This window comes from Mauremys reevesii, linkage group 2 (assembly GCF_016161935.1).
Source record: "Mauremys reevesii isolate NIE-2019 linkage group 2, ASM1616193v1, whole genome shotgun sequence".
In the NCBI taxonomy this organism is placed as follows: domain Eukaryota; kingdom Metazoa; phylum Chordata; order Testudines; family Geoemydidae; genus Mauremys; species Mauremys reevesii.
In genome coordinates, this window is record NC_052624.1 from 228,922,324 (window position 1) to 228,936,868 (window position 14,545).

Sequence of the window (14,545 nt, forward strand, 5' to 3'; positions counted from 1 at the left end):
TGGCAGAACCACAGCATGACCAGACCAGCCGTTGTGAGTGTACTGTATGACTGTTTGTTGGACCTGCAGCACAACTAGAACCCACTTGTGCTACATCATAGGGATTCCCTGAACCTGGGATAGGCTGAAACCCAGGTGGGATACCACTCAGTTTTCACCCGGACCTGCCTTTATGAGGCTGTCTTCTCACAGTCTCTATCATGTGTAGCAATGTAGGGTTTTGTGCCCAAGTCCCACTCTATCAGCTGGGCATTCTCTTGAATGCAGGGACATAGTACATAGATACAGGAGGAGAAACTTTCAGACCAAGTCCTCAACTAGGTCAAAAGTAGTAGTTAGGCTAGATTTAGTGAAAACCTTCTGGTTAGGTCTGGTCTATACTTGATCACTTCAGTGCTGTATACAAACCACTCCACAGTGACCAGATGTCAGCCCCTTTAACTGTTCGGGGGAATGAATCATCCCCGGATGATATCGAGAAGGCAAGTTCATAGATTCATTGATTCCAAGTCCAGAAGGGACCATTGTGATCATCTAGTATGACCTCCTATATTACACAGCCCATAGAATTTCCCCAAAATAATTCCCAGAATATATCTTTTAGAAAAACATCCAATCTTGATTGTCAGTGATGGAGAATCCACCAAGACCCTTGGTAAATTTGTTCTACTGATTAATTACTCTCTAAGTTAAAAATGTATACCTTATTTCCAGTCTGAAATAAATTCTTTGAAGTGTGTCCCTTTTCCTTCTAGTTTGAGTATGGGTGTTCTTCCTATGACTATGGACAGGAACAAGTCTTCTGCCAGAGATTTAAGAATAGTCTCTGTACCTTGCCAAAATGTGACTGAGGGGACACAGAACACTGGTAGCTAACACATGGCATTGTGGACTATAGGTAGCTAGCATCTCTAAAAAGTTTGACACTAGGCAATACTTTGTGGTGTCTCCACTGTTGAGCAATGGCTCCTTTAGTATTGGTCTGACTATTGCATGTTTTTGGGTGAGGGGTAGATTCCCCTTGGCAAAGGAGGTGTTGGCTGTTATTAGTAGGGGTCCCACATATTCTGTGCTGATTTTCACCGTCCAGGAGGAGTAGGAGACAGAGTAACAGGTGGTGGCCTTGGTTGCCATTAGTGCCTCCATGACGAGTACACCTGTGAACGGCCCAAATTCTTGGAAGAAGGATGTTATTTCTAGCCCTAGTTTTGTTTTGTTGTTCGTAGTGACACGTGAGGCCATTCCAGTTGCAGATGATCTTTTCTGTGAAATAAGATGATTTCTCACAACAAGAGGTGCTAGGTAGTGGGGCTGAGTAAAAGAAATTAGGGTTTGCAGTCTGGAAAAGTTCTGCAGGGTGTGTCCTTCTTGATACGAATTTCTGAGCAAGTAAGCAGGAGTGGATTTAACAAAGTTGGCAAATGCTGTCTGGGTCATTTTTGCATTGGGCCTTTCACAGGGTGGCAAATCTTCAGCCCTGGCACATTTGCAATACAGAGCATACCAAGGCTACATGGGCCAGCTGGACTCTGCCATTGTGGAAGCTTCCATTTTGTTTGAGGAGTATACATGGCTAGCAATGTACACAGCTACTCGTCAAAGCCTTGTGGACTTTTTGGATTAATTGCTGCTCCTGGGCACCCAAATAACAGCAGTATGCAGAAATGCTTTTTTCTTCATCTTCCATTTAACAATGGTCAAGGAAATCTCAGGGCTTCAGGTGACATCCCAGTTCTTTGCTATTGCTTCTTCAGTATCCTTGGCTGATAAGGAAAGGTGAGGATCAGGACCAGTGCGTTATGAGTACTCTGAACACATGTAGAATAGAAGGAGACAAATCCAGGTTATTAATCTCTCTTCATATAGTTTTTTGCATTTTAATGTGAATGATCTATACTATTTCTTCAATAATCATTCAAAATGTCAGACTGTAGTATGTTTACTACACACAGAGAACTTTTGTCAGTAGAAAGGTTTTGATGCCAAAAATTCTTCTACTGATCTTTTAAATTTTATCCAAAATACACTAATAGATTCCCTCAACACAGACTTAAATGAATGTTATGTGATTTCACAATGAAAGGGTATTATATCTGAGCATGGAAGTTTGAGCCAGACATACTACTTTCATTAGTGTGTGGATCCAGCTGTGTTTCAGTGAAAATAGAATTCTTAAAATAAAGTTGAATGAACCATCTGTTTTCATGGGGGTGGCGGGGAGGAAGTTTGGCTCTTATGCACATTACAAATGTTGTACAGGGTTTTGCTAGACTCAGATAGTCACTATGCTGGTCATTTATTTTCAGTGTGCTGGCATTATTTTTATAGTGCAGACCCTTATTGTGCTGAACATTGTTTTCCTAGTGGATATGTAAATTCTGTGGTCATGAAAAAGTTATTTTTCTTTCCTTGTTTTTCCCCAATCTTGCTCAAAGAAGAAATTCATTTGCTAAACCTACCTAGAAGCATTGTCTTTGACATTTGAGAGGACTCATTATTATCAGTTAGTGGGTTGAACTGTCTTGCTGGATCAATTATCCCTGCTGATTATAAATGCAAGTTTCCTTTCAACATAATAAGGAGCTTTGTAGTTATCAAAATACCCTTAAGGTTAGCTAATTTACTTAGATAAATATTAGGATCGTGCAACACACTCTGGATGAAAGAAGAACTAGATCAAACATTAGGCTATAATTTGCACCACACCATTTTTTAAAGGTTCCAAAAAGTCTTGTGAACTTTCTTTAATTTTTTTTCCATGTCCTTGCATCTCCAAGTTCCATTCACAACTGGAATCAAGGTATACGGGAATGAGAGCCTGTTTTCACAAAATTTCCAGTCTGCTTTGCAAACTCAAGATATTTGGGGCAATTTGGATAAGCATCTGTATTTTGTGGTGTTTATCCAAACTTCTGAACCATCGTTGCTAAATATCCTAGCAAACTGAGACATTTAGAAGGGTTCTTTTTTGTCATTCTGACATTAATAAGTTCAGTTTTGTATGTATGGTTTGTTTTACATCAGTGAAAGTTCTTTGTGTGGAAGAACTACAGAGTTAGATTCATCTGTGTATTTAATTAACCTTAATTAAAGAACAAAACAAAACAATGACAACGACGAAGTGGGTATTCACCCATGAAACTCATGCTCCAATACGTCTGTTAGTCTATAAGGTGCCACAGGACTCTTTGCTGCTTTTACAGATCCAGACTAACATGGCTACCCCTCTGATACAAAACAAAACAAAACACCAATATAGAAAAAATAAAAATTCCAATGACTGAGTGAGAGATCAGGTTGAGAGAACATTTATAAATGATAATTTACAAGATTATCAAGATAGCAAGATTAGATTTTTAACAATTTGGTGCATGAGATGTATGGAATAAATGTTGCCATAACTCAGATAAAACTTCCATTAAGGGTAATGTCAATTTTACCTGGGTAAAGACTCATTAAGAACTTCAGGAATTGGCCTTAGAGTTTTATGTATTAGTTGTGTAATTATACAGGATGTCACCCTGTCGTCTTAAACATCTCTGTAAAAGAGAATAGGCATTTATTAAGGCATGCTTTCTGGTGCTCTTCTACTAGCCCTTAATATGGGCCCTATTTGAATCTACCGATATTAATGTATGACCCCATTACCAAAGTTCTGAGCACCTCACAATCGTTAATATTTTGATTCTTAAGACACCCCTCTGAGGTAGGGAAGTATTATTGTCCCCATTTTATAGATGGAGACCTGAGGCACAGAGAAATTAAGGGACTAGCTCAAGGTCATAAGGAAGTCTGTGATAGGAAAGAGAATTAAACCCAGGTTTCCCAAGTTGCAGGTTAGCATGCTCTAGGCCAGAGGTAGGCAACCTATGGCACACGTGCCGAAGGTGGCATGTGATCTGATTTTCAGTGGCACTCTCACTGCCCGGGTCCTGGCCACTGGTCTTGGGGGCTCTGCATTTTAATTTAATTTTAAATGAAGCTTCTTAAACATTTTAAAAACCTTATTTACTTTACATACAACAATATTTTAGTTATATAATATAGACTTATAGAAAGAGACCTTCTAAAAATGTTAAAATGTATTACTGGCACGCGAAACCTTAAATTAGAGTGAATAAATGAAGACTCGGCACACCACTTGTGAAAGGTTGCCGACCCCTGCCCTAGGCTCTCTCTCGTTTTGAATGGAACAATGTAGCTCTGATTGTTTACAAATTTAAGATGAGGGTCTCTTTTGCAAGGATGTTAACTGTAATGGGAATATTGCCAAGGCAAAGACTTCAGGAAATACTCCATATATCTCATGCATGAGACTATTTAAAAGCCCCATAATCTTGCCTCCTGGAGCTCTTGGATCTGTGGAGACTGTGCACCTGCTCCTTTTTGGGATGTCATTTGCTCCCTTGCACAAAACTGGTCAGCTCTGCTGGCTAGTGTGGGTGGATGACAGTAGAACTATGGTTCAAGCTCCCACCTATGCCTTCCTCCTGCTTTGAGATGCTATGCAACCTTGGTGGGGAGGGGTGTTAGGACAGAGCAATCTTTATGCTCCTAAGAGTGCAGGGCCTGCCATTCCGCCTGACTTTTTATGGGTCATGCAAGTAGGAAAGGCATCGTACATTCCTGTCCCGCTCTCTAAGCATCAGCATAAGGGCTAGAAACAATCTGGCCCCAACCTACGAAATTTGTTTTTCTGTGTATTGTTGCTATTTAAAAAATATTGACATTTGATTACTCAAGTAGATCTTTTTCATCTTAAATAATAGCAACATATGTTTAATTATAGATTCATGATATATCTTTATTACTGGATGTATTTGGGGTTGTCTTGTAGGGAATTACTGTGTTTGTACCCTTAATTAATCTGCTGCCTGTGCAGAAAGCTGGAATTCTTTGGCTAACACCTGATAATTATTAGTTACAGATAAGCACCAGTTCAAACCTGAACACATGCTCTACAGATTCCGTTATGATGATGGAACATACTATCCAAGAAGTGAAATGCAGGATGTGATTTCCAAGGTATAAACTGCTCTTATCATTAAAAATGGGTGAGATACAGAAGTCCTAGTTAAAAATCAAGCAAAATGCATTGTGTTAGGAAAAACTCTGTCCCTGGACACCTGTCTAATGTGAATCAGAGTTAATTACGTATATCTGTAGGCAGATTTTGGCTCTTGGCTTATTGCAAACCATATTTTGAATACAGAAACTGAGAAATATGTTTCTAAAAATGATTTTATCCAGGAGATACTATGTTACATAAACATATAAAGGATATAATGCCCACCTTTTTGAATGACTGGAGTTGAAACAGTAGTTTACTATATTTTTCAATCCACTTATATTCAGTGAAAAGAAAAAGAGTATGGGAGTATAAACCAGTATTGTTTGTATCAGAGTTGCTTTTGGTATTTCTTTAGTGTGTGAAGGGTATATTAGCTTATCAAAAGTCACCTGATGTTTTAATGGCAATATGCAGGTTGTATTATCTCCACTCTAACACTGTACCCAAGGATATATTGAAAGAATAAAACAAAGTCAACAGAGTCATCTTTAGTCCCTTTGATGTTTTTAAATTTGTGATCCTGTGGTCCTGATCCAGTGGAAAATTAGGACCATTCAGGTTTTCTCCCAGCCTACTGAGTTAGGACAGCTGCTTCACTGATTCTCCAGTTAGAAGTTTTCCAATGTAGAGTGTCTCAAGTCAAGGGGATCCCTCAATGTAGACTTAGCAGATACAGCAGTCTATGGCAGAGTTTCTGCCTAAATTTTACATTTCTTTTGTTTTGCCACTGTACTGTGTGCCATAATCTTAATGCTGTTTTGTTAAATCTGTTTATGAATAATTACATGTTTTTAAAGAGGATTTTGTGATTAAAACATTAGAAACCATATATATATGACTCTTTATTAAAAGTTTTAAAACTTTTGAAACTGTTTTACATCTAATTTTTATTTGGCTTGCTTGTGGATACAGTGGGTCATGTTCAATTTGATTTTCTGGCAATATTCATAAATATACTTCACTTTTCTCCTCTCTAGTAATTCAGTTTGTTTGGAATCCTCATTTGCACAGAAAGTCATCTTAGCTGTGAAAGTTTAACATATATTTCTTTTAAACTAATGTATGTTAAAAAATATTTTAATGCTGTGCCAAAGTTATGTAACTCATCTTTACATATCTCTCGATTTCTAAGATTAATTAGAAAAGCCCATGATAATTTAGTCACAAATTTTATTTGTCTTGTAATCTGGAGGCTTATTACACTTCAGAAATAACTTTGGTGCATGAAAACATATCTGTGAAATGAATGCTCACTTTTTCTGTTCTACATTTTTAAAATACAAGTTATTTGCATTATTTTGAATAGATAGGTATTGTCAGAATATGTACTGAGTGGTATTTGCTTCAGTGTAAATGTGGATTTAAACATATCTATATCTTTAACAGGGTGTAAGATTATACTGTCGTCTTCACAGTCTGTTTACTCCAGTTATAAGGTGAGTCCAGCTGTGAAGTTCTTAATGACTTATTTAGAACAAATGTATACATTTGAATACTGTAGCTACTATATACAAACACAGAGCCAAATCCTAGCCTGTGTTTCAGGCCGTGTGTTAGTGAGGAAGAAATTCTAGAGAGATTACTCCCAAAACCCAGAGTAGCAGCAGGATGGAATTCCAACCTAGCACTTAAAAGTACTGTGTACTGTCCCAGGCTGCCTTGTATAGACAGTGCCCCGAGTGTCATTTTCACTAAGAAAGCAGGAATCAGGTTTGTCAGGACAGTTTACTCAGGCTTCTGGAAGAATCTAGTTCATTCTGGGCATGCCCAGAGGCTTACCACATACGTAGCACACTCACATTCATGTTAGCTCTATATATCTCACTTTGAGAATCACTCCCATGCTTGTAACATGATACCTATCCTTACACCCAGGGAACATGGTTGGCTACCTAGGGACAAGTCCAGCCCTCCTCCCCACTCCTATCTACACTGTAGGCTTTGGCTTGCTCCATCTAAGGAGTTGAGACCTCAGGGCAGCTTCTGAAGTTCTATTTTTAAGGTACAGAAAACTATTAAAAAACAACATAGATCATGCTTGTGTCAATTTGTGTGTAAAACATGGGATTTTTTCCCTCTGTTTTTTTATTTAAACAGGGATAAAGATTATCATCTGAGGACCTATAAATCTGTAGTCATGGCGAACAAACTGATAGACTGGCTAATTGCACAGGTAAGTTTACCCTGGGTTGATTCACTTTTCTGCATTATGAATTTAACTTCCTAAAATGGAAAGTTGTAATTTATCACGTAGAAGAAAATGAAAATATGTTGTTTTAAAGTTCTAATTATTAGAACAGAGTTAATATAAATATCCTGTTGATTCTGTAAATCATCAAGATTCAGCTGTCCATGGTCAGTTGCTGATCTTCCTGTGTTGCACATTGATCTTTCAATTTTTCACGCTGCTTAGCTTTTTGCTGCTTTCAAAATGCTAGCATTTTGTGTAATAATGTATATAGTTAAAATGAATGGTGTGTGAAGCTGCAAATTACTGACTGAATGGACAAAAGGAAGCAGCAGGGAGAAGTTTACAACCAGGGAATTCAGTTTGTTTTAGGCAAAGTTGTGGTTTGTATTGGAAGAAAATAGGAAAAACTTCTTTGTTGAATCAAGTTGTACCAATATTTTCCGAACTTTGCTGCTTTTCTGGAGTCTGATTATGTGCTCCTGTTATGGATGGGCTGCAGAATGTGAAAAGAATGATGAGTATTTTCTTTGGGAATAGCATGACAGAGCAGATTTAAGAATCTCTGCTTTTCAACACTGGTGTACTTGTTGGATATCTGGGAACAGAAAGTTATGTAGATTATAAATAAAAGTTAACATGGTTCTTTGAGTAGGTTTAAATATAGATGTGAGCATATATGTTCACAAAGATGATGAAAGAGCATAGAAAATAAAGTAGGCAATGTATGGAATGAAGAAGATAATTTGTCAAAATGAGTTTTAGAAACAGAAAAAGTTTCAAAAAACGGAGGATCTCTTATGAACTTTAGTTTTGAAGGTTGTCAATAACTACTCAATGTATATAGACAATGTAATATTAACAAAAAGATTCACCATTTTATGAGAAAATGTTGTGGCTAATAACAATAGGGGCAATTGTCACTGAGATGATGGAAAACATGTGTTATCATCTAGGAGCATAATCAGCCCATGATCTTTGTGCACAGCTCTCCACTGCTCCAGTGTGATTTCTGTGTATGATATGAAGATAGAGTAGGTTCAATTTTTCTGAATTATTATTCATTATTGTTCATTCTTATGTTCTTATATGACTAAGGGAGGATATGATAGAGGTCTATAAAATCATGAATGATGTGGAAAAAGTGAATAAGGAAGTATTAGTTACCCCTTCACATAACACAAGAACCAGGGGTTACCCAATGAAATTAATAGACAGCAAGTGTAAAATAAACATGAAGAAGTACTTCTTCATACCACATGCAGTCAATCTGTGGAACTCATTGCCAGGGGATGTTGTGAAGGCCAAAAGTATAACTGGGTTCAAAAAAGAGTGAGCTAAATTCATGGAGGTCAGGTCCATCAATGGTTATTAGATAAGATGTTCAGGGACACAACCCCATGCTCTGGGTGTCCCTAAACCTCTGACTTCCAGAGGCTGGGAGTGAATGACTGGACGGATTGTTTGATAAATTGCCCTGTTCTGTTCATTCCCTCTGAAGCATCTGGCACTGGCCACTGTCAGACAACAGGATACTGGGCTAGATGGACCATTGGTCTGAGCCAGTATGGCCATTCTTATGTTCTTATGCTCTTATATTACATAGTGTTTATTATGGTTTAACAGGGGGATTGTCGGACCAGGGAAGAAGCGATGATCTTTGGTGTAGGACTTTGTGACAATGGCTTTATGCACCATGGTAAGTAAATTCTGTGCAAGCTAACGGTCACAGTTTGTTGAATTCCTTCTGCATAGCAGGCAAATGGTACAGGGACCACCCCAAGAGATTAGAAAAGGGCAAAGATAAAATCAGTAAATCATTTCAATGTGTACCTGAAAAGAGGGAGCTGTCTGGAAATTTAAAAAAAAGATGTTTAACTAGGTTTTTCTTGTATTATTTTAGATTAGTTAATAGTGTAGGGAAGAATACATACAAGTGTGGAGTGGGGCTTTCAGTCTTTTTTCAATCTTTTTGAAGGATTTATGGTGGATTATTTATTAATAACCACTTAGACAGTGGTAAAAATAATCTTGCTGTTCAAATATAGAGTAAGACTATAAGGATCAGCAGGACTTGATAGCAGGCAATCAACATCCCCACACAACCACCTGGCAACAACTGTAACCTGGCCACTCCCTGTGACCCACAATCCAGAGGTTCAATGCCACGGGAAGTTCCACCTTGGGGAATCTAACTGATGGTGGTCTTAGTGATCCCAAATTGGCTCCTTGTCTCCCTAGCTAGTTGCCATGACTGCCCTGCTGCTCTGTTTCTGAACTCCAGGTAGTTATCTCAGCTCTTATTTGGATTCTGACTCCTGACTGACTCCTAAAACCCCAACACATATCCTGATTCCTGGTATTGACCCTCAGCCTGATTCCTGTCTCTGTCTCTGTCCCTCAGCTGAACTCCCGACTCTGACTCCAGCTTGACACTCAGTTTGACTCTTGGACCCTCATATTGGCTCTGACCCCTAGCTTCAGTTCCAGAATCCCAGTCTCTTGCTACTAATCCTCCCTCCCTTTTGCCCAGGATCCTGGACTACCACTAATCGATATAGAAAGCTGTCCCTGTGGGATATGGAGGTAGTGGGTTGTCCCCTACTTAGATTGTCCCAGTGGGCATTAGACCACCTGGACAGGTTGTCAGCCCACAGGGAGGGGCAGCTCTATGTTTTTTGCTGCCCCAAGCACGGCAGTCAGGCGGCCTTTGGTGGCACGTCTGCGTGAGGTTCGCTGGTCACGCGGATTCGGTGGCATTTCTGCGGGTGATCTACTGGTCCCGCACCTTCGGCGTACCCGCCGCCAAATTGCACCTGAAGCTGCAGGACCGGCGGATCTCTCGCAGGCATGCCACCGAAGGCTGCCTGACTGCCACCCTCACAGTGACCGGCAGACCACCCCCCGTGGCTTGCCGCCCCAGGCACGCGCTTGCTGCGCCGGTGCCTGGAGCCGCCCCTGCCTGCAGGAGGAACTTCTCATGTTGCAGACACAAGTGGTGCAGTTCTCATCTGAGAACCAGACCCTGTGAGTGCAGACCCCCCAGCTACTCGATGAAAACACTGTTATAGGCCCAGCTGACGCAGTACACCACCAAGTACTAGCTATTGTGAGAGCAGCCACTGGGTTGTGGGACTAGAATACTGTGCCACAGTGCACCCGGACTCTGGTCCAACAGTCCCCATCCCAGAGCATTACAATGGAGACTGTAAAAATATAGGGCTTTCCTCAACCAATGGTGCTTGCTGTTCTTGCTCCACCTACAGTTCTACTCCATTGACCAGGCTAAAGTAGGACTCATAATTAGTCTCCTGATGGGAAAGGTGCTGGAGTGGTCTTCACTCCTAGTGGAACATCAGAGCCCAACGCTTCTCTATTTTTGACAACCCCCACCATGCTCACTTGGTGGAAGCAGCCCCATGAAAACTATGGCAAGGGCAAGGACCGGTTTCCTCCTAAGCTACCCACTTTAGGCAACTCATCTCAATACAGAATGGAATGAAGCTGCCTAGCTCATGTAATCTGCATCGGAATTGGTAGAAGAGATCAAGGATGAACTAGCTCTCATGGAAACCCTGACTCATCTAGATGCCTTCATCAGTCTTGCTATATGCATTGACAACAGGCTGCATGAGTGAAATAAAGAGAGGAAGTTGGCTGTACCACCACCTAGACGATGTATCCCAGTACCCATCTGTGGCCCAGTCCCAGAACTTATGCAAATTGATGCAGCCCATCATGTGACCTTGAGGAGAGGGATTACCACTGATGCCATGGCTTGTGTTTCTACTGTGGAGAATCTGGACACACTTGCCAGCTGCCCATCACGGGCTCTTGCACAGAAAAAGTAGGGAAATGACCAAACCCAGGCCCAGTAAGGGGGACCAGCCTGGTTGGACCAAGGGATATCCATCCCCAAGCTGCCCCCACTTCTTACTGAAGCATGTCCAAGACATGATGAGCCCAGCACTTGCAACTCCAGGTTTGCCTGCATGTCCCAGGGAAAACCTTAAAAATGCCCCCTAGTAGGTGCTCGTGGACTCTGGGGTTGTGGATAGTTTTATAGCCGCTGATATGGCACAAGCCTTAGGCATCCTGCTGCAACAAAAAATGCCCCCCCACCTTTTAGAAACTATAGATGGCTTGCTCCTGTCCTAAGGCCCAGTAATACTGGAAACGGTACCCCTGGAAGTCATTATCCAGGACCATAGAGAGATCCTCTGGTTTGGAGTGATCCACTCACTACACTTCCTGATAATTCTCAGCATCTCATGGATGGCCACTCATGACCTGCATGTCCTTTGGTGTGAGCAGAAAGTCAGTTTCCGCACTGAATTCTGTCAGCAACTTTGCCTGCATGCACCATCAGATGAGTCTTGATGCACCTCTCTATCCTGAGTTCAGGATGCTGCTGAGGAGTCCATGGGCTTAGGCTGTGGCCCAGCAGGGACCCCCATTAGAGCCAACTCCTATCTGCCAAGTACCATGACTGTGGATGTTTTTGAGAAAAAGAATGTGGCTGCTCTCCCACTCCAACTTGACTATGATTGTCCGACTGAGCTGAAACCTGGAGCCAAGATACCTTTTGGCTTCATCTATGTCATGTCAGAGCCAGAGCTGACTGCTGGGGCCTGAGTTCTTTTTGTTGAAAAGAAAGATGGGACTCTGCTTTTGTGTGTGGATTACTGGTCCCTTAACCAGGTAACCATCGAAAACCGGTACCCTCTCCTACTCGTGTTGGAATTGTTGGACTCTGTAACATCAGCCCAGGAGTTTACCAAGCTTGACCTGCATGGAGCCTATAACCTGGTGTGGCTCTGTGCAGGGGATGAGTGGAAAATTGCCTTTCGAATCCAGTACAGCCACTACAAATATTTGGTAATGCCATTCAATCTTTCAACAGCATTCCAGCACTTTGCAAATAAGATATTTCATGATATTCTAGATCCAGGAGTAATAGTCTATCTTGACCATATATTTATCTTCTCAGAGAGCCCTGAGCAGCACACTCAACACGCCTGGTCAGTTCTGGATTGACTCCACTGACATGGCATATGTGCAAATCTTGAGAAGTGCAGCTTCACCTAGCACTCCATGGAGTTATTGGGATACATCTTGTCTAATAAGGGCTTCTGAATTGACTCCAGAAAGATGGATGCTGTTTGGACCTGGGCAGCCCTTTGGAACATCATGGAGCTTCAATGCTTCCTGGAGTTCACTAATTTTTGTAGGCACTTCATTCCTTGGTTTTAAGATCAGATAGCTAGATCCCTGCAAATCTGCAGATATCCGCTTTATATCTGCGGCTGTCTGCAGACCATGTTTGTGTATCATCAGATGCATATACAAATTTTGTATCCCCGGAGGGCTCTACAGATAGTCCATAGAAAAAGCTCCTCTGCAAACATACCCCCTTCATCTGGTCAATTGGCATTCAACCAGTTCAAGATGGCCTTCACCAGTGCTCCAATCCTGATTCATCCCAGTCCAGTGCAGATCTTTGTTGTTGAGACCGACACATCTAATGTTGCAATTGGGGCAATATTTTCCCAAAGATCTGGCCCCCAACAACACCTGCTCCCTTGTGCCTATTACTCTCATAAACTCACACCGGCAGAAAAAAATTATGAGATTTTAGATAAGCAGGCTCTATCAATCAAAGCCACCTTTGGGGAATGGTACCACCACCTCGAAGATATATACATATCATAAGAACTTGGAGTATCTCAGAAGGGTAAGGAACTGAACCAAAGACAGCTTTGATGGGCCTTGTTCTTCACATGCTTTAATTTTACTATCACCCAGGAACCCAGAACAAGGCAGCCGATGCCCTGTCCTGAAAAGGGGAATTCCTCCCTGACAACAACTACTCCCCACACTGAGTCACCACACATCCTCTGGCCCCATAATTTCCTGGATGCTACCATTCCCCAGGACCACCTGTCCCTAATCCATTCAGCTATGAAGGAGAAGCCCCTCCCCAGCAACCTTGAAACAGTAAGTAAGGAACAACACCCATTGTGGGATTGTTTCCTTTATATCAAGGGCTGATTATATATTCCACCAGGGTGCCCCCAATGGGAGGTGCTATAGTAATGTCAGGATCAACAGAACTTGAACGCAGGTCTGGAGGATTATTAAGCAGCCAACATCCCCATAATGCCAACCAGCAGCAGCTGTAACTGGGCCACTTCTTGTGACCCTCAATCCACTGAGGTTCAATGCCATGGAACATTCTGCCTCAAGGAATCTGGCTGACAGTGGTCTTAGTGATCCCTGATTGGCTCCTTGTCCCTATATAAGCCCCTCAGCTTGACTCTTGACCCTGTTACTGGCTCTGACCCCTGGCTTCAGTTTTAGAATCCCAAGCTCCTGCCATTAGTTGTGCCTCCCTTGCCCAGGAACTTGACAAAGACATGATTCCTGCCCAGATGGATTCACAGTTTCTATAATACAACACTAATGCAGAAAGACCAGACACGGCACAAGAGTTCAGTAAAGAGAGAATGTGGGAAAAAATGTGAGAAGAAAGTAGGAGGGATTGTTATAAGAAGTGAAATTCTAAAGAGCAATTAAAGAAAAGAGGCATTCGCTGAATGAGAAAGAGGTGAGTATTGGAGGAGCATGACCAAGTTTGAAGCAGAGAGTAGGAGAGAGTGCCCAAGGGAAGAGGAAGACAAGAATATCAGGAGGATTGTATAGAGTAAGAAGAGGAAAAAAGAGGAATAAGAGCAGAGATATATGTAGGGTTTTGAAGTTGATGACAAGGAGGTTAAATTTGATGCCATCAGAGACAAGAAGCCAATAAAAAGATTCAAGGCATGGGTCTTCTGACTGAAACAATGGAAAAGATGATTTCCCCAACAGCATTTTAGAGAAACTGGGAGAAGTGGAAGAGGGGAGGCCTCAACTGCCCTTCAGCCATTATTTGTTTAAGAATTTTTTTATTCATTTTAAAATATACAATTAGAAAATGTAATTTATTATGAAAATTCAAACTCCTCTAGTGTAGAATTAACGCAAAAATAGCTTTGTAGCATTTAATCTATGTAAGCGCTGTACCAATATTTAATTGTTTTTAAAACATGTATTTGGGAATTCATAATAAAAGGATTAATCTTTGTATTTTGTATCATAAAGTCTTAGAAAAAAGTGAATTTAAAGATGAGCCACTTCTTTTTCGATTTTTTGCGGATGAAGAAATGGAAGGATCAAATATGAAGCACAGGCTTATGAAACATGATTTAAAAGTAGTGGAAAATGTCATAGCCAAGTCACTATTGGTA

General features: G+C 41.1%; 1 protein-coding gene across 5 annotated transcripts in view; it reads left to right on the forward strand.

Moving 5' to 3' along the window:
* The window catches only part of PREX2 (phosphatidylinositol-3,4,5-trisphosphate dependent Rac exchange factor 2), a 290,193-nt gene that overhangs the window by 136,802 nt on the left and 138,846 nt on the right, over window positions 1–14,545 (forward strand). For all 5 annotated transcript variants that reach the window (XM_039522705.1, XM_039522703.1, XM_039522702.1 and 2 more), the window contains 5 exons: window positions 4,922–5,025; window positions 6,458–6,507; window positions 7,169–7,244; window positions 8,886–8,958; window positions 14,400–14,542. In XM_039522705.1, coding sequence (XP_039378639.1) covers window positions 4,922–5,025; window positions 6,458–6,507; window positions 7,169–7,244; window positions 8,886–8,958; window positions 14,400–14,542 — 446 coding nt within the window. The remainder of the gene's footprint in view (window positions 1–4,921; window positions 5,026–6,457; window positions 6,508–7,168; window positions 7,245–8,885; window positions 8,959–14,399; window positions 14,543–14,545) is intronic.